At 37.5% G+C, this 20,819-nt stretch overlaps 1 protein-coding gene across 6 annotated transcripts in view; it reads right to left on the bottom strand.

The window, feature by feature from the left end:
• The window catches only part of KITLG (KIT ligand), a 106,803-nt gene that overhangs the window by 19,581 nt on the left and 66,403 nt on the right, over positions 1 to 20,819 (bottom strand). For 3 of the 6 annotated variants that reach the window (XM_012159714.4, XM_012159722.5, XM_060411611.1), the window contains exons 4-6: positions 10,084 to 10,254; positions 5,095 to 5,254; positions 4,285 to 4,368 (exon numbers count right to left, since the gene is read on the bottom strand). In XM_012159714.4, coding sequence (XP_012015104.2) covers positions 4,285 to 4,368; positions 5,095 to 5,254; positions 10,084 to 10,254 — 415 coding nt within the window. 6 annotated transcript variants of the gene reach the window in all.

Here is a 20,819-nt window from a genome sequence, read left to right on the forward strand (position 1 = left end):
TACTTTCCTTATGTTACAACTAAAGACATTTACATACTTCTGTTAAATATACTATAAATAACAAAATATGAATATTTTTATTTGTGTCTGCTTCTCTTATGAGACTGTACACTCCATAATACCTAGTTCTATCCATGGGCATCTAAGTGCCATTTTCATGAGTGAGAACACCTGGCCAAAAGCTGCTGATCATGCAAAAGCCACCTTTTTTTTTTTTTTTTTTTTTACAAAAAAAAGAAGAAAGGGAGAAAAAGGGAAACAAAACACAAGTCTGGTCATTCACATTGCCATTTGAAACTACCAAAAGTCTCAAAGGTATAGGACCGAACAGGTGTTTATATTCAGTTCTCTTGTAAGTAGAAAAGATTTTGCATTCAACCCTGATGATAGCAATTTAACCTTCCCAACCTAAGTACTTATCATACTAAACAAATTATACTAGGCAACTACTTTCAGACCTTGGCCGAAAGGCAATGCGAGAGTGTAATCCCTGGGAGAGGGAAAATGCAAGAGATAAGCCCCACAACTGTCCCGATTTGCTGGCTGGGTGACAACTATTGACTTAGTAGTCTCACTGCGATAGGAAATCAGAGAATGAAGCTTAGGGCTGCTGCCTTGGCTGGAGGCAGGGCTGTTTGTGAGGTTTGTAAGGCAGGGTTATTTTGGGGAGAGGAACTATGTAGAAAAGAAGGGCTATAAGTGTCTGGAGGAGACTCAATCATTGGTTGAATAATAAGCTGTACATGCACAGTGAGAAACTTTACAAAAGCTGGCAATAAACAGTGTCCGAGAAGCTATGACTTAAACAAAGGCCCTAGCAGTCAATTCAGAGACAAAGAAGTTCTGACAAGCAAGAATGGAGAGATTTTCTAGGCATTCAAGAAATAGCTCAGTGACCTCATGCCTTAGAAATAACGCTACTCTCCCTCCACCCTCTAAGAGAGCTTAAAAGAACTGAACTAACTGCCTATCAGAACAAAACAGTCACTGAAGGAATGCTACAAAATCCAGATATTCAACGTAATACCGATAATATCCAGCATATGGTCAAAAATTACTAGCCATCTAAAGGAAGATGTGACCCACAATCAGGAAGAAAAAAAAATCTGTTAATAGAAACCATGCTGGGATGGCCTACATATTGAAATTTGAAAACAAGTACTTTAGAGAAGCTATTGTAACTATATCCAAGAGCCAAAATAGAAAATATTGTCAAATGAATATGCAGATGGAAAATCTCAGCAGAAAAATATAGAATATAAAAAGAATCAAATGATTCTAGAACACAAAGCACAAATTTAGAAATGAAAAAAATGCACTGGATTCAAACCCATAGAATGGATAGCACCAAGAGTGAGCCCTATGTAAACTGTGGACTTTGGGTGATATGAGGTGTCCATGAAGATTCCTCCACTGAACAAATGCACCACTCTAGTGGAGGATGCTGATAATGAGAGAGGCTATGCATGTACGGCAGGGAGTATGCAGAAAACCTCTGTCTATGCCCCTCAATTTTGCTGTAAACCTTAAACTGCTCTAAAAATAAAGTCTTAATAAAAAAAATTAATGGAAAAAGGAAAACTTACTGGAAGAAAAAATTTAGCAGATGACAGAAAAGTCAGGGAACTTGAAAATAGGTTGAAATCATTCATCTTGAAGATTAAAGGGAGGTTGGAAAAAAATGAACAAAACGTCCATGATCTGTGAGACTGATTTCATCAATAATATATGTGGATTATGTGTGTGATTGTACGTATGTGTGATTCTTAAACTTACATATCCAAGAAGCTTGACAAACAAGAAAACCACTCCTAAACGCATCTTATTTAAACTCCTAAAACAGAAGTAAATTTTGAACGGCAGAGGGGGAAAATGACTCAGTACATATAAGGGAAAACATCATATAAATGCTGGCTGCCTTTTTGTCAGAAACAATAGAAGCAGGAAGACAATGGAGTGACATCTTTAAATATACTGATAACTGTATTAAATACAAAATGGATGAAACAGCCTAATTAATGAAAATAAGGGACTAGATAAAATAGCAGGGCCCAACTGCATCCTATCAGAGATACACTTTCAAAATAAAGACAAGAAGAAAAACAGTATATATGAAAACAGTAAATATAAGAAAGGCTGGCTCTACCAATGTCAAACAAAATATGCTTCAAGACAAGAGCTCTAGCAGTTAATAAGGAATATTTCAGTAAGATGTAAATGTCAATTAATCAGGAAAGATATAACAATAATAAAATAGATAAGTACTTAGTAATAGAGCTGCTAAGTAGGTGAAGCAAAAACCATACCAAAACAAGAAATAACAAAATCCACAATCAAAAGGAAAGATTTTTAATGCTCTCCTCTCAGTAAACAATTACAAATTTGACAAAAAATGTACTAAGGACAGAAGATCTGAACTTTATCAACCACTTGTATCAAATTTCAGGATGCTATACCTGAAACTTTAATATTCACAAAATCTCAATAAATTTCACAAGACTACACTGTATGTTCTCTGACAATGATGGAGTTAATTTAGAAACCATTAATAAGACATGTAGAAAAATCACATAGTTTTAGATAACAAACAACCCACTTTTATATTCCCATGAACAAAAGAAATCATAAGGAAAATTATTTTTAAAGAAATGATAATAGGAACACAATATATCAAAATATGTGGAATTCACCTAAAGCTGCTTATAAGGACATTTATACCTTAAAGTGCTTATTTTAGAACAATGGTTTAGAGCCAATGATCTAATTTTTCTACCTTGAGAACTTAAGAAGTTAGAAAAAGTTAAACAAATAAACCCAAGGCAGATGTAGGGAAATTATGAAAGGTAAGATTATAATCCAATGAAGTACTAACAGAATTTTAAAAGCCAAAAACTGCTTCTTTGAAAGGATTAATAAAATTCTTAGTAAGAAAGACCTTAACATATATAGTATCTTCAAATTTTTCAAATCCAATGGGTATTCAGAATTTTAGATCTTAGATAGTTCTGTCCTATAAATATTGTATATTATATAATATCCTCAATGAGGTATGAGTAGCACCCTATAGTCAAACATATCAATATTTCTTAGTGAAAGGCATGCCTTAGTGAAAGACATACCCACTTTTAGAGGGTAAAGATTACAAATAGCCTCATCACAAGTCAGGTCAGGTGGCGCAGAGGTTAGAGCGTCTGCCCGCAATACGGGAGACCGGGGTTCGATCCCTGGGTCAGGAAGATCTCCTGGAGAAAGAAATGGCAACCCACTCCAGTACTCTTGCCTGGAGAATCCCATGGAGGGAGGCGCGCCTGGTAGGCTACAGTCCACGGGGTTGCAAAGAATCTGACACACCTGAGTGACTTCACTTTGGTGGCAAATGTCCAAAACAGATTGATTTTAGAGGTTTTCAATTTCTGAATTGAAGCATTGCTATTGTGGATTTGTATTAAATTGATTACTCTTTTTTATAGATAGGTCTTTGATGCTCTTGAATATACGAGAGTGTCCCATTACTAACTTTTAAGAGATGATCTTGTCAGCTAAGATCACAGGATGAATTTTTTCCTCCTACAGCATCCATGAGACTAGAGAGTCAGAATATTTAGTAAATCCATGACCCTTATAGTGACTTTTGCCTAGGTAGGTAAGTTTAGTCTGTCAGCTGTGCCCGACTCTTGCGACCCCATGGACTGTAGCTCTCCAGGCTCCTCTGTCCACGGGATTACATTTGAAAGAAAAAAGGACATTTGACTTCCAGGAAACTGGATTGTTCTTCTCGAACAAGGATAGAAATTTCAGAGAAAGAAGCATATTGTCCCCCAACATATAATTTTATAGTAAAATTTAAAAAAACATCAAATTTCTAAACATACAGTAATAAATAGTGTTATATACAACAAAACAAAAGATATCCTTGGAATTTTACACAGCCAGCACCTGTATTTTCCATTTTAAAATTCTATTTTTTGTCAAGCAAATTCCATGCAAAATATATTTCAAGTCAACAATGAAAAAAGCTTAAATCATCTAAAAGTAATTTCATGCCTTATTGAAAACTATCTTAGCAGAAAATTTATTACCCCAATTAAACATTATCTCCAGCTTTAGGGAAATCCAATTGCGCAAACCTAATTATTTAATTCTCAGGAAAATCATAACAGGAAGAATAGTAAGAGAACAGAATTAATAGTAATGACTGTAGAAATTTCCTTTAAAGCTCATGCAATACTCCTAACAGAAGCTAATTGGAGCCATGCATGCATTAAGTCAGATATATGTACTTACTATTACTGCTACTGCTGTCATTCCTAAGGGAGCTGGCTGCAACAGGGGGTAACATAAATGGTTTTGTGACACTGACTCTGGAATCTAAATAGAAAGCAATAATGCGTCAGTGTTGCATGGGGATTAACATAAATTAAAGACTCCTCAAAAGGTGAAGTGCAATATTAGAGTACTTTTCCAGGCCTGCTTCCCAAATCTTGATTATTCAGATACTATTTATTTTATACTGGGTCCTCCTATTCTATTTTTATTAAGAAATTCACCAAAGTCACCTTACAGAACAAAGATTCACTGCCTACACGTGCTAATAAATGTAAATAATGCAAATAGCTGGAAATTGGTCACTTTTTCAAAATAAGTAAATTAAAATTTCACATCCATAGGGATGATAGTGGGGAGGAAGTTTCAATACAGGGTTAAGTGGTGCAGATGAGAATTCATACCTCAGAGTTAGACCCCTAGGGAAAAGATTTGAGAAGGGGACATTAAGAAGACTGAAAGTGAAGAAGAATATAATTGTATATTACTAATAAATATCAGGTGAAAATGAGTGACTATCTCATACATCATTTCCTCATGTGCAATTCTGTACTTTGAAGATGGTTAAGTGTTGTTTGGGCTTGAACACCAACAAGTATATAACTGTATTGTTTTTTTTTTCATGCCACTGATATTTGCTTTTATATTAGACATACACACACACGTCTTGTTCTAGCTACATATATATTTGAGTCAGAGGTAGATTCTTACCTACACATATGATTCAGTCTTGCTCCTTACATTTATATTAGGAATGCTTGTATGTCTTACCTTTTTCAGGACTTGATGTTGAGGAAATCACACATTCACTCATTTTAGAAGCCACTATCTCCAAGTCCTTGAAGGCATCGATGGATTTATTAAAAATTCCAAAGAATTTCTCAGGAGTAAACTGCCTGGGTTCTGGGCTCTTAGATGATTTTTTTACATTCTAGAAGAAGAAGAAGAAGAAGAAGAAGAAGAAGAAGAAGAAGAAGAAGAAGAAAGATTAGGTTTTTCAAATAGTCTGCAGATTTAATTAATGTCAAAATAATAGACCACAAATATGTCCTTGACAGACTCAAGTGAAACGGACACTTTTAGACAACTGGTTTTTTTTTTAAATAATATTGTTAATATTTTAGGAACATATCCATTGAGTTAAATTTGAATTAGATTTTTTTGCCTCTCCACAGGGCATGCAGAATCTAGTTCCCCAACCAGGGATCAAACCTGTGCCTCCTGCAGTGGAAGCCCAGAGTCTTAATCCACTGGATCACCAGGGAAGTCTCTAGACAACTGTTTTAAAACTCATAATTCAAACTGGCACTATAGGACAAATGATTCTATGCAGTTCAGTCTGGTGCTCAATTCCGGATAAAAGGAAGAGGGTGGTGGTGAGGGTGAGTAAGGTGAAAGCAACGTCAAAACAATGAAATAATCCTAACAACAAATTATAGACTGTTCTCTTTAAAGATGTTCATTAAAATCATTACTTCTCATTAAAAATATACACAACACATGCTCCAAATATGCACTAATTAAGAAGTCTAATGATGATAAATACTGGCAAGGACCTGGAGCAGAGGGGGTCTCTTATATACCGGTGGAATGACATAAATTGGCACTTTGGTATTAGTAAGGTTGGACATGCGCCCATCCTGTGACCCAGAAATTCCACTCCTAGGTAACTACTTTAAGGAAACTCTTGCAAGATGTACCTGGAGGCATATTAAGAAAGTTCTTGCCAGCAGTGTTTATAAATTCTTACGCCAATCAACAGGAGAGTGGTTTAATAAACACTGGTATATTGAATCAATGAACCGTTTATGAACAGTAGAAAAAATAGTCTTTTGGACTCTGTGGGAGAGGGAGAGGGTGGGATGATTTGGGAGAATGGCATTGAAACATGTATAATATCATATAAGAAACGAATCGCCAGTCTAGGTTTGATGCAGGATACAGGATGCTTGGTGCTGGTGCACTGGGATGACCCAGAGGGATGGTAAGGGGAGGCAGGTGGGAGGGGGGTTCAGGATGGGGAACACGTGTACACCCGTGATGGATTCATGTTGATGTATGGCAAAACCAATACAATATTGTAAAGTAATTAGCCTCCAATTAAAAAAATTTAAATTAAAAAAAAAAAAACAAAGTCACACTGATTTCCTCACTCCTGGACTTCTTTTTTTTTTTTTTAATGTGGACCATTTTTAAAGTTTTTATTGAATTTGTTGAAATATTTTTCCTGTTTTACATTTTTTGACTGAGAGGCATGTGGGGTCTCAGCTCCCTAACCAGGGATTGAACTGGCATGCCCTAGATTGGAAGGTAAAATCTTAACCACTGGACCACCAGGGAAGTCCCTACTGATTTGTTCTAGAAATGTGCATTTTGCTTTTAAGAGCAGAATATAGCCTGAAGATTTCTCAGTATTCTCCACTCTCTGTTTTGTTATTTTGCATAGAGCATCTCTCCCTGGGATACAGTTAGGAAAAATGGATGAGGAAATTCAGATTTAGAGGAGACTGATTTGTTAAAAGCATGTCTTGAGTAAGAGGCAGATTTGGGATTAGAACTCAGGCATTGCTTCATTCTCCGTTCATGCAATTAAAAAATCATTCTCTGTGACAGACACTTCTGCACCAGGTACCGTGTTATAAACCTAAACAAGTAAGTAATTAGCCTCCAATTAAAATAAATAAATTTATATTTAAAAAAAAAAAAAAAACCTGAACAAGAGAGTCTTTTTCTGCGGAGAGCTCACACTCTTGTTGGGGAGACAATTATAATATGCTGTGAATTTAGAGATATACACCGGATGCTATGTCCTCAGAGAAGTTACATTCTACATCAATGAATTTATTTTTTGTTTTTATTATTTGGCTGCACTGCACAGGAGAAGGCAATGGCACTCCACTCCAGTACTCTTGTCTGGAAAAATCCCATGGACGGAGGAGCCTGGTAGGCTGCAGTCCATGAGGTCGCTAACAGTCGGGCATGACTGAGTGACTTCACTTTCGCTTTTCACTTTCATGCAATGGAGAAGGAAACGGCAGCCCACTCCAGCGTTCTTGCCTGGAGAATCCCAGGGACAAAGGAGCCTGGTGGGCTGCCGTGTATGAGGTCGCAGAGTCTGACACACTGAAGCGACTTGGCAGCAGCAGCAGAAGCTGTGGCATTTTAGTCACCTGACCAGGCATTGAACCTGGGCCCTTGGCAGTGAACGCACAGGATCTTAACCATTAACCCACTGGGGAATTACCTCAATGAGTTTATTTTAAGCATTTACAGTCTCCCTATATGCATATATATAATTTCCCTTCCTGATTTGCCAGTAGGGATTTAAGTCCACCCTAATTGGCCTCTGTGCCCTTGTTCACCTCCCCTACAACCATCTTCCACACTCACTTGGCATCTGAGCATATGGAATCACAAATATCCCCATACATCCCACCCTTTTCATTCTCTGCACCTCTGCTCCTGTCTTTGCCTGTGGCTCCTTGCTGCTTCATCTTTCTAGGCAACTTGGATTCTCTCTGTAAACTCAACTGAAGAGTCACCTTTTCTAAGAAGATGTCCCTGATTTTTCATGGCACATTTACTCTCAAAGCGGGGCTTCCCTGGGGGCTCTGATGGTAAAGAATCTGTCTGCAGTGTGGGAGGCCTGAGTTCAATCCCTGGTTCTGGAAGATCCCCTGGAGAAGGGAATGGCTACCCATTCCAGTATTCTGAATCCAGAATTCCATGGTCATAGGAGCCTGGCGGGCTACAGTCCATGGGGTCGTAAAGAGTCAGACACGACTGAGCAACCAGCACTCTCATAGTATATAAAAAAAAAAAAAAAAAAAAAAAAAAAAACTACAGCTTTAATAATCAATGTGGATATCTTATAAACATAATGTGGAGTGAAAGAAGCAAGTCTTGAAAGCATAAAAAGAGTATGATTTTCTATAAAATCCCCAAACAAGTCAAAGCTATATTTTAGGAATTCATAAATATATGAAAAGTGAAAGGTGCTCAGTCGTGTCTTTGTGACCCCATGGACTATACAGTCCATGGAATTCTCCAGGACAGAATACTGGAGTGGGTAGCCTTTCCCTTCTCAAGGGGATCTTCTCAAACATAGTTATCTATAAATAAAAGCAAGTAATAATAATTAGAGTTAATACCTATGTACCACTTACTATGTACTACTCTAAGTGTTTTATATATGTTAACCTCTGAAACAACTGAGAGATACCCCCTAGTATGAATCTCTTGGGTTCTAGCCAAAGTGCCATGGTTAGTAAATTTATACTTTTTGGTATCTGGAATGCTCTTCTAGATAAATTGCCATTTATTGACCAATTAATTCATCTTTCAGGCCCTAGGGCATATCTTATTTTCTTCATGACACCTTGTCTGGTATACTCTACTTTTTGTGACCTCTCCTTATCATTGCCATTAGCATATCATTCATACTGATATGATAAAAAGGGATGCTAACTCTAAGATGTCATTGATTATAAGATACATTCTGATTGGGAAATTAGAAAGTAAAACAGTAGAAATGATGAATTATAGTGATTAGGTGACTGGCATTAAGAGAATTTTAAGATTGGAGAGCACAAATGTGATGGAGGTTGGGTCTTAGAGAGTGACTGGAATTTGAATGGAGACAGAGTATTTGACTATTACTATAGAGAATCACCGGAGAAGGCAATGGCACTCCACTCCAGTTCTCTTGCCTGGAAAATCCCATGGACGGAGGAGCCTGGAAGGCTGCAGTCCATGGGGTCGCTGAGGTCGGACACAACTGAGTGACTTCACACTTTTCACTTTCATGCATTGGAGAAGGAAATGGCAATCCACTCCAGTGTTCTTGCCTGGAGAATCCCAGGGACAGGGGAGCCTGGTGGGCTGCCATCTATGGGGTCGCACAGAATCGGACATGACTGAAGTGACTTAGCATAGAGCATCATGGTTAAAGCCTTAGGTTTGAACTTCAAGAAGGCCTGTAGGTTAAACCTTGGCTTGTGAACTCTATGCCAAAACAGGTGTCCCAAGAGGTCATTTACTAGATAGACATAGTGTTATAAGATTTTAAAAAACTGTTAACATTTTACTTTGCCAAATTTGAATGATAAAAATTCCTTCATAATGATGAATAAAAATTCATCATTAATCATGTAATATCGACTCTTCTTTGTCCCCATTTTATGTGTAAAGAAGGTGAGCAAAACTATTACTGAACAAAGCCAGGATTTGACCTCCAGCATCTCTAATCTCTAGTGGGTACACTGCATCTCTAATCTCTAGTGGGTACACTGCTTCTTTCATATGCTTTGAACCCAAAGCACTGCCATACCCATACTCCAAAGTGACAACTAATCATCAAATGACCCAAAGACATCAAAATGCACTGCTTTGTTGCGATGTTATTACTATAGATGAGAGGTCAAGTGTTCATTATAGGCAATTTTCCATTTAAAGGTAAATGAACATTGGTAACCTCATAGGAAGGCTATGAGAACCTTATCCACAAGATAAAGTCAGGGTTGTTTTTATAAGTGTATGGTGAAGACATTTATTTTTATATTAAGTGACAACATTTAATTGTCTTAATATACATGTCAGTTGTGATATAACTACAAACATTTATTTTCTGTGCTCATCTTCAAAAGTTAATTACAAATTTATAAATTAAAAATCTCACAAACACATCTCCACCCCTGCCACCACTAATCAGTCATAGGTGACAGAGTTGAGTAATAAAAGGCAGTCCCAATACAAAGTTACCTCAAATGAGTGTTCTTCCATGCACTCCACAAGATCATCAACTATTTTCACAAGTTTGTCTATGATAGAGTAATTGCTCAAGCCTTCAGAAATATTTGAAAACTTGTCCAGAAGATCAGTCAAGCTGACTGACAGTTGTTCCACCATCTCGCTTATCCAACAATGACTAGGCTGTAAGAAATTAAAAGAAAAGACAAAGCACCTGTTTTAAGTACAGTCACTGATTACTGGACAAAAGATTTCCTTATATTAGAACAGGTTCATTCTTAGGTTTTGTTTAAGTCATATCTCACAGCTGTTTCAAAATTTCCAAATGCATAAAGATCAGAAGACATTGTTGATGGTAAAGATTTTGCCCTTCCATGGAGATGAAATTAAGACAGAGCCCTTGACAAGGTTCAGATACTGCAAAATTTAATTCTATGGAAGCACATTTATTTCTTACTTACTGTATTCTGAAAGGAATTTAACCTAGAGAAATTTTTTTTAAAAGTTATAGTGGGAAAGGTTCCTATGTTCTTCAAGGAACTTCCAGTCTTTTGGGGAACTAGAATATGAATCAGAGGATCAATAATAGCTTATTTTTCTCAAGATCTTGATAGATTTCAAAGCTTCTACATAGCTGAGTTTCTGTGGGTGTTTAAAAAAAAAAAAAAGCCCTGGCAGAATATGGTCTGGGAGAGAAGCACTTTGGCTTTAGTGGCAGGACCAGCTACATAATTTGGGGGGCTAATAGCAAAATGGAAATGTATTTACTGTTCAAAACGTGTTCAAAAAACGATGAAGCGTTTCATGACGGTGACAGCAGAGCATGAAGCCAAGTGTGGAGCCCCACTCATGAAGCCAGCCCCGTCCACTGGTTAGAAGCCCAAGCCTTGGAATCAAGCAAAACTGGGTTCAATTCTGGCTGAGAGAATCCCAACAAGCTATATAAATTCTCTGAACCTCATTTTGCCCCTCTGTAGAAAGGGAATAATGGAAGTAAGGCAGTTTTGAGGCGATGAGGTACATAATTTGAATGTAAGTTTCATGAGGGTAGGATTTTTATAAAATTGTGTTTCCTCTGGTGTTCCTGAGACCTAGAATAGTGTCTGGCATATGGGTGTTGCTCAGAAACTGATTGCTTAACTGATATAGAAGTGAAAAACAGAAGTGAGAAAAAATACTACATAACAGGGGTCCCAACATTTTCTGGAAAGGGCTAGATGGCAAATATTTTCAAGCTTTGTAGGCCAAGAGGCAAAAATCAAGAATATTGTGTAGGTCCAGTTATACAAGAGAAAATGAATTTCTACCCATTCTTATTACCATTTAAAAAGTAATGATTATAATTAGATATAATTTCTTTTGCATAATTAATAATTTAGCTTCTTTTGTAACGCAGGTTTAGCAATAAGAAGAATGGAATTCTTTATTGGGTCAACATTTTTGTTCACTTAGGGTTAAAAGCATTCTCTATTATCAAGTAGACTGTAAATGTTCATCTGTAAAAAGACAAACTCAGCTGGCTGTACATGTAATATCAGCAACATACTGGATCTGGTCTACAGAGTGTAGTTTGCCAACCCCTCTTATACATTTGCAGATAAATAAAGGTTTAGATTATTAGGGAAAACTTCTTAGCATATTAGAATGAATCATAACATTTTTAGAAATTAAATGTGACACCACTTAAAATAATTGGAAATTTACATACTTTGTATATTGTAATATTCTCTTTTCTCTTATAAAGAACTTTGAAGTCTAGGTTCTGATTTATATTTTTAACTGTTAAAATGTTATAATGAAAAAAATAAGATAGATATTAGACAAAGGTAAAATGGTCTTGGCTTATTAAGATCTCACATAATTTTAAATTATTTCTATTGTGATAAAAATACATTATCAGAGAGGGTAACCGATACCATGTAAAATGAATAAAACCCACTATAGTTTATTTTTCTACTTACCAGCAGAATATCTCTGTGGGGGAAAGTCATGTAATTCATGTTTTCTAAATTATACGAGAGCCATTTTATATTTATTTCATAGAACAATTTTAATAAATATGACCCAGTCAAAGGGAAACTGGTTTCTCTACAGATAGGTACACTGCAATTTCTGGAAGCATTAAATGCCATTCAAAACTTTTAGGGAGTGTTGGCTCTGGCTTCAGATAAGCAGAATAAACAAACTCCTAGTGGGAATTAGTTCAATTGGCCATTTCACTGGACTCACCAACCAAGCTCTCAAAGACTAAGTGTTTCCAAAATATGCTGAGAATGAACTCTTTGTTTTATAAAATCAGTGCTTATCTTAAGCACATGCAAGTTCATATTTGCATCATTAACAAGTCCCTTTACAAGCTGTCAGCCTTTCTTTGGAGGCTGATTGCTCACACAAGTTTCCCTCCCTTTAGACAGCAATAATTCCCTTTAGATAGTCATCCCTATCAGCAAGGGGCAGATTTCCTAGGATATGGAAAACAGCACATTCTGTAAATACCACTTTAGTAGTATTTATATGGTAGAATAGCCTTCACCAGTTAGTTCATCCCACTGAAATTGTGCAAATTTTTCCATGGCAAGTACAGCTCATGTACTAATCTTTTCAAACTCTGTCCTTGCTCCACTTTATGAATAAGCTCGCCTGTCCTCTCTGATCCTCTGACGTGTAGGAACCAAAACCAAATTCCCCTATTCTGAATTAAGGTACTGTGGTCTTCGCATTAAATGAACAGGTTGTTTTTTCTTTTTGGTTTTTTGTTTGTTTGTTGCTTTTTTGTGGTTAAAGCAGAAAGGAGCTTGTTTACATGTTTCTTAGTTTTAAATGGGGAACTCTGGGGTGCTCACTGTCACTTCTGTTTATCTCTATCTTCAACTGAACTCTATGTTTACATTCCTCATTCAAGTTCTTATTTAGCTATGACTACTCGCCCCATGGCCACCCACCCTTGTTTTCACATACCTCATCAACAGTCCAAGCAATCAACTTTTCCCAGAAACATTTTCAACCCTAAACCTGTAATTTCTTACTGTTAAATCATGGAAATCCCATAATCGAATCCTAGCCCAATACCTGCCCCTTTAAGGTTATGAAAAATTCATTAATATTTGACATAAACATTGAGACTACACTGCTGAAAAGTATATTTCTAAACACCTTTAACTGTATTTCATTTATTATACATTCTTGCATAATTTTCTTCGAAAGACTATATAATCAATTCAAAGCTATTCCTTTTCACTAATCTGTTTAAACAGCTATATTTTAGCTTTTAAAGTTTACTGAATTTAGGAAAGATAAAACTGAGGTAAACAATATTAAATATCAGCCAGTTTTAACTTGTCTGCCTACAAGAAAGGAAACCAGCCTTGACTAGAACACCAAGCAGTTTCGCATTTTCTTTTTAATTAAATCTAGTCAATGATTTGTAGACAGCAAAACACAGTGACCTAAATATTTCATTTGTGAGATGATATGAAGTCTGTTTTTCAACTCTTACAAGATTATTATGATTAGGAAATAGATAATTAAGTGTGCAATTCACAAATTTAAGTTTTTCCTTTACCTTAATAAACAGGCATTATTCATCTTTCAGAGACCATTTTAAACAAATAGTTTTAAATTGCACAACTATTAACTCACAATATATATTAGAAGAATAGAAGATATAAATAATGTTCTCTTTCACTAGAAGAATGTGAAAGATCAGTAAAGTTGATAGAGTCAGACAGGACATCAAAGAGGTGATGTAAAGAGTATGTTTCAAATTCCTGAAGTACATATAATGTAATGTTTTATTCACTCATATACACACAAAAAGAAATATAGTTTTTTGCTTTGAAAGGGAAAACTTGTCTGGATTTTCCTTAACTTCATACTCTTAATTTCTTACCTTCTTTTTTGGTAGCCTGTTACATTTTCTGGATCAATTATAACAGCTCTATTTAGGATTATTGGAGCAACATATGCTTTCATTCATATTTGTGTGTGTATATATAAATGATATATAACATGTGTCATTCTAGAATGCTAACTGAATCGATGACATTGAATCTATGTCCTTGACCTGCTCACATGCCACCAACACAAAAGATCTGGGTAAAAACTATGAACTTCCTAAGGATTTTAAAAGTACCATAAGCACCAAATTAATAATAAGATTAAAAAAAAAACAAACTACGATTGAAAGCATTCTAAACATAATTAAGAATATGACTACTTCCAAAAACCAACAATGAAAACTCACACATTCACACAAATATAAATTAGATGATACGTGGATTTCACAGGATGTGTGATATAATATCTCTGCAGATCTAGAACTGGTAAATTTGAGAACATGGCTGAAATAAAAACATCCGAGAGACTTGCTAAATCTGGCCTGCCTTCTTCTCTCCATCCCCTGCTTCATTTAAGAAACTGTGCTGGTTTATTAGCTGAAAACATTTGACACAGGATTCTGCATCAGTCTTAGATGAAGAGTCTCCAAGAGCAGTCCAGAAGCCTTTGGAACTAGAATCTGAAAGTGGAAAAAACACACACTAATGTTTCTTCACGGAGGTACTTGGCAGTACTTTTCCATTTAGTAACTGTTCTTTGAGAGAGATGTGTCTGCTTCGTCAGGAAGCCTCATGGAGGTATGTGCACCGTGAGGAATTCTCCACAAAGGAGCTGGCGTAAAACATCCATTAGAGATTCTGAGGGAGCAAAGCCCTGGCTCATAAACTATGAGGCTTCTGAGGAATATTCACAATGAGTCTTCTACCGCATCTTCTAATCCAACTAATCTAATTACCAGCATTACCGCCCAGTTTGATTGTTTCTGTTTTGCTTTCTTTAATGTGTGTCAACCTTCAATCTTGCCAGAATTAGAAGTATGAATGCCCACAGGCACAAAGCACCCCTTTCTTTCCTCTTGTGCTTCCAGCATTTACCTCCTGGCTGGTCAGTCAAAAAGAATCTAGCACTGTGCCGCTAGAATCACAACGGTTTAGATCTGGAAGAAATGCTAAAGGACCATCTGGTCCCGTCCCACCAATTTCATAAACGGGAAAATCAAGGAAGGTCTTGAGCAGTGAAGTGGTTCACCAAGGTTACACAACAAATTTAAAACAAATGCCAGAAATCAAGACTCCCAAGCACTTGCCTGGTTCTTTTATCAGTAAATACAGTCAAAACACATACAGCTGCAGCACTTTCTTCTGCTGGGCTCTCCATGACTCATGTGGTCCCACTTCCGGACGAGACACACTGGTCCTTAAACTCAGTGAAGAGATTACTTAGGAATTAGAAATGGCTCTGTCTCATTTCAATGAATCCAGAACTGTATTATAGGAACCAGATTTCTTCCAGTAACTGTTGCAACCAAATAGCAAACGCTAATTGCTATTAGCGGGCTTCCCTGGTGGCTCAGCCGGTAAAGAATCCACCCGCAATGCAGGAGATCAAGGTTGGATCCTTAGGTCAGGAAGATCCCCTGGAGAAGGGAATAGCAACCCACTTTACTATTCTTGCCTGGGAAATCCCATGGGCAAAGGAGCCTGGGTGGGCTACAGACCATGGGCTCACAAGAGTTGGACACAACTTAGCGACTAAACCATCACCACCAATTGACTTTAATGGACTTTCCTTACTCCTTCTGGTTTTTACTCTTAGGACTGGAAAGCAGACACTCCTTGCCAATCTCGAACATTTCATGGGCAGGCAGATTTAAAACATTCCTATAAAAACACTTCGTAAAATATTGTGTGCTCAAGTTACTGCTGTAGAGTCTCCAAAATCTTAAGTCCTTTTTTGAGCTGGGTTTTGTCATGATTTATTTTAGTCCTCTCTCTAAACAATTAATTTGGGTCTTCAGTGTTCACTGCAGACATCTAACTGCATTTTCTCGCTTTAATTAAAGCGAGTAGAAACCTCAATCTGATTAAGATGGTAATCAGTCCAAACACTATAAATACATGTGGTTTCCCCAGGCAGGCCTATAAATGGCCTCTGAGCCAGATACAAAATAGCACCAAGCAGAACATGGGAGATGAGGGCAGCCCTGATGAACTAGGGGCTGAGTCTAGCCCTAACTCTGTTAGCACACTTTGTGATTTTAGGCAAGTCACTTAATCTATTCAGAGCATCACTTTCTCTGTCTCTAAAATATCTGTCTAATCTGTGTGAGCCAATAGAGGGACCATTAGCCACCTTCAGCTACTCATCACTCAAAATGTGGCCAGTATGACTGAGAAACTAAAATATTAAGTTTGCTTACCTAATTCAACATGTTGAAAGTTAGAAAATCATTACACAATTTGGTGACTGGAACACTTTTAAGAATCTTCGGAAAAGCTTAGGTATGTGAATCTGTGTTTTCAATTGTCAATTTTATAAAAATCTAAATGAGTAAATATTTCTGATGAAAATTTAGTATTTGAACTGGAGTGTACTGTAGATATGAAATACAGTGGATTCTGAATAAATATTAAAAATTAAAATATGTTGATAATTTTATACAGTTTACAAGGTACAGTGATAATATTTTGAATATATTAGACTAATAAACTTTATTACAATTTTTCATGTTCCTCTTTTTTTTTCAATGCAGCTACTGGACAATTTAACATTACATATGTGGCTTCTGGGCTTCCCAGGTGGCTCTGTGGTAAAGAATCTGCCTGCCAAGATCTCAGCTGACACGGATTTGATCCTTGGGTCAGGAACATCCCTTAGAGGAGGAAATGGCAATCCACTCCAGTTCATGTTTGGAAAATCCCATGGACAAAGGAGCCTGGTGGGCTATAGTCCATAGGGTCGCAAGAGTCAGACACAACTGAGCAACTTAACAACATGTGGCTTCTATGCTGTTTTTTTCAGGTAGTAACGGTCTAGATGTTCTGAAAGTAACTTAATGTAATCACTTACTTATTAAGATGGGCCCTGTAGTTTGAGTATACAAAGTGAAAGTGAAAGTGAGGTTGCTCATTCTTGTCTGACTCTTTGCAACCCCATGGACTGTAGCCCGCCAGGCTCCTCTGTCCATGGGATTCTCCAGGCAAGAATACTGGAGTGGGTTGCCATTTCCTTCTCCAGGGGATCTTCCCAACCCAGGGATCGAACCCGGGTCTCCTGCACTGCAGGCAGATGCTTTATCCTCTGAGCCACCAGGGAAAGAGCCACCTAAAAAATAGTTTTTAATGTTACGTTTTATTCATTTACCTAACATTTTATACTTATTCCTTTGAAAGAAATATTATATAAGAGCTAGTAGACAAGTACAGTGTCTACCTGACTGACTTCCATTTCTATAGGAAGCATTTCAAATCATAGGGGTGGAGCCTTGGGATCCACAATTACAAACAATGGCCTTGCCCAGCAGCCACAGTTGACTGGACAACGTGGGTCAATTGGGTCTCATCCTGAGACAAATGGGTCAATTGGAAAGTCCCTCCCCGCAAAAGGTAGTAGTGATAAGAACTGATAACTAGTCTCTGAGCAGGGTCAAACTGTAATATATAAGTGTGGGAGCTCTGGGGCAGCTATTATGCCATCAGGTGACTGAAAACACACAAAAAATTCTGCACCGGTGAAACAGAATGAAGCAGAGATGCAGAGAAGCAGAAAGGAAAACTTGGAGGCTTTCCAGTCCTGGTTCGAGTCCCTTTATGAGGCCTGGCTGCATCCCTCCCCTTGACTTGAAATGCTATTCTTCAGTATCCTTACAGTAATGGGACTTTTTTTTTTTTTTTTTTTTTTTGGTGAAGCTTGAGTTCATTACTGTTAGCAAGAACCAAAGGAATCTAAACAAATAAGGTAGGCTCCTTCAAGATTTGTAAATCAGACATTTTTTGGCCAGCAGTTAAATGTTTAATGGTAAGTAGCTTTTGAGTTGGAGAAGGGAATGGCATCCCACTCCAATACTCTTGCCTGGAAAATCCCATGGATAAAGGAGCCTGGTGGGCTGTAGTCCATGGGGTCGCTAAGAGTCGGACATGACTGACCAACTTCACTTCCACTTTTCACCTTCATGCACTGGAGAAGAAAATGGCAACCCACTCCAGTGTTCTTGCCTGGAGAATCCCAGGGATAGGGGAGCCTGGTGGGCTGCTGTCTCTGGGGTTGCACAGAGTCAGATATGACTGAAGCAACTTAGCAGCAGCAGCAGCTTTTGCGTAGCTACTACCTGCTCAAATGGTAAGGAAATACAACAGGGTAAAAGGGTTGATGCCTAATCTTTAGATAAATACAGTAAAAAGAGAAAATATAACAACAAAATAATCGTAAGGACATAGAACAATTATTGCATGTACACTATATCTTGGGTTTTTCACATCTTAATCATTTCTCACAACAATACTATGAGACAGATCCATAACACATACAATTTTAAATAGCTTTGTTAGCAATATATGATCAATTACCCAAAATGATTAGTTTTAAGACAAATTCTATAGAAATTCAGAGATAATAAAGTAACAGATAAGGTCCACAGAACAGATACCACATCAGTATTGCTCATCACTTTGTCCCACACAAGCACAGATTAGGGGTGCTGTCAGTTTTTACTGGCCAATGATACAGGGAAGAGAGTGTGGTCTGGGACAGTAGGAAATGGTCTTATGAGAAACAGGGATCTTAAGCTGACCTTGGAGATGATGACCTCTAAGATGCATTCAGTCCCAGGATACTGCATAATTCTGTGGATAGAATTTGGATGAGTGGGTGGGAGAGGAAAGAATATTCCTAGCAAAGGGAAGCTATATCAAGCAGTCTTGGAATTGAGAATAGAAGAGAATGGCAACCCACTCCAGTATGCTTACCTGGAGAATTCCATGGACAGAGGAGCCTGGCGGGCTAATAGGGTTACAAACAGTCGGACAAGAATGAGCAACTAACACTTTCACTTCAAGGTGATTCTAGGAGGGTGGGACTCACCTGACTGGGTGACGAATTTGTGTTGTAAAATAATGGGCATTAAGGTGAGGTGGTTGGCATGGGGCAAGAAGGTTATTATGGAAGCTTATGAACATCAGACTCAGGAATCTGGCTTTCAGCCTTCAATCACTGAGAACAATGAGAAAGTTCTTGATTAAGGAAATGACTCAATTTAAAGTAGTAGCATAACAGAAGGCTTATGGAAATCATGATTCCTCAAAATAGAATGATATTGCTTTTAGACCTAAACCTTTTTACGAAATGCATACATATCTAAAAGAAGATGGGTAAAACACTGAGGTGCAAATACTTTGTGATAAGTTACAGTCATTCACCACATCATCATAATCTTACAGATTCTATTCAATTGGTACCTCAGGGAAATTACAGGGGATTACCTGTGAGACAACTTCCCTCCTTCCTTCCATCTTCACTCTCAGCACATAAGTGCTTTTCATACATTGAGTACAAAAGAAGCAGGGCAAATGCTAACAGAATTTTGCCAAGGGGACACACTGGTCATAGCAAACACCCTCTTCCAATAATACAAGAGATGACTCTACATGTAGACAATCACCAGATGATCGATACTGAAATCAGATGGATTATGTTCTTTGCAGCTGAAGATGGAGAAGCTCTATATAGTCAGCAAAAATAAGGCCTAGAGCTGACTATGGCTCAGATCATGAGCTCCTTATTGTAAAATCCAGGCTTAAATTGAAGAAAGGGAAAACCACTAGTTCATTCAGGAATGATCTAAATCAAATCCCTTATCATGTACAGAGAAAGTGACAAATAGATTCATGGGATTAGATCTGATAGAGTGCCTGAAGAACTATGGATGGAGGTTCCTAACACTGTGCAGGAGATGGTGACCAAAACCATCCCCAAGAAAAAGAAATGCAAGAAGGCAAAATGACTGAGGAAGCCTTACAAATAGCTGAGAAAAGAAGTGAAAGGCAAAGGAGAAAGGGAAAGACATACCCAACTGAATGCAGAGTTCCAGAGAATAGTGAGGAGATACAAGAAAGCCTTCTTAAGTTGAACAATGCAAAAAGAAATAGAGGAAAACAACAGAACAGGGAAAACTAGAAATCTCTTCAAGAAAGTTGGAGATATCAAGGGAATATTTCATGCAAAGATGGGCAAAATAAAGGACAGAAATGTTAAGGACCTAAAAGAAGGAGAAGAAATTAAGACAAGGTGGCAAGAATACACAGAATAATTGTACAAAAACATCTTAATGAACCAGATAACTATGATGGTGTGGTCACTCACCTAGAGCCAGATATCCTGGAGTGCAAAGTCAAGTGGGTCTTAGGAAGCATTACTATGAACAAAGCTAGTGGAGGTGATGGAATTCTAGCTGAGCTATTTCAAATCCTAAAAGATGATGCTACAAATCTGGAACATTCAGCAGTGGCCACAGGGCTAGAAAAGGTCAATTTTCATTCCAATGCCAAAGAATGTTCATACAATTGTGCTCATTTCACATGCTAGCAAGATTATGCTTAAAATCCTTCAGGCTAGGCTTCAGCAGTATGTGAACTAAGAACTTCCAGGTGTACAAGCTGGATTTAGAAAAGGTAGAGGGGCCAGATAGTAAATTGCCAACATCTACTTGGAACATAGAAAAAGCAAGAGAATTCAAAAAAAACATCTGATTCATTGACTGCGCTAAAGCCTTTGACTCTGTGGATCACAAAAAACTGTGGAAAATTCTTCAAGAGATGGGAATACCAGACCACCTTACCTGCCTCCTGAGAAACCTGAACGCAGCTCAAGAAACAACAGTTAGAACCAAATATGGAACAAAGGACTGGTTCAAAATT

Source organism: Ovis aries, chromosome 3 (assembly GCF_016772045.2).
Source record: "Ovis aries strain OAR_USU_Benz2616 breed Rambouillet chromosome 3, ARS-UI_Ramb_v3.0, whole genome shotgun sequence".
Taxonomy (NCBI): Eukaryota; Metazoa; Chordata; class Mammalia; order Artiodactyla; family Bovidae; genus Ovis; species Ovis aries.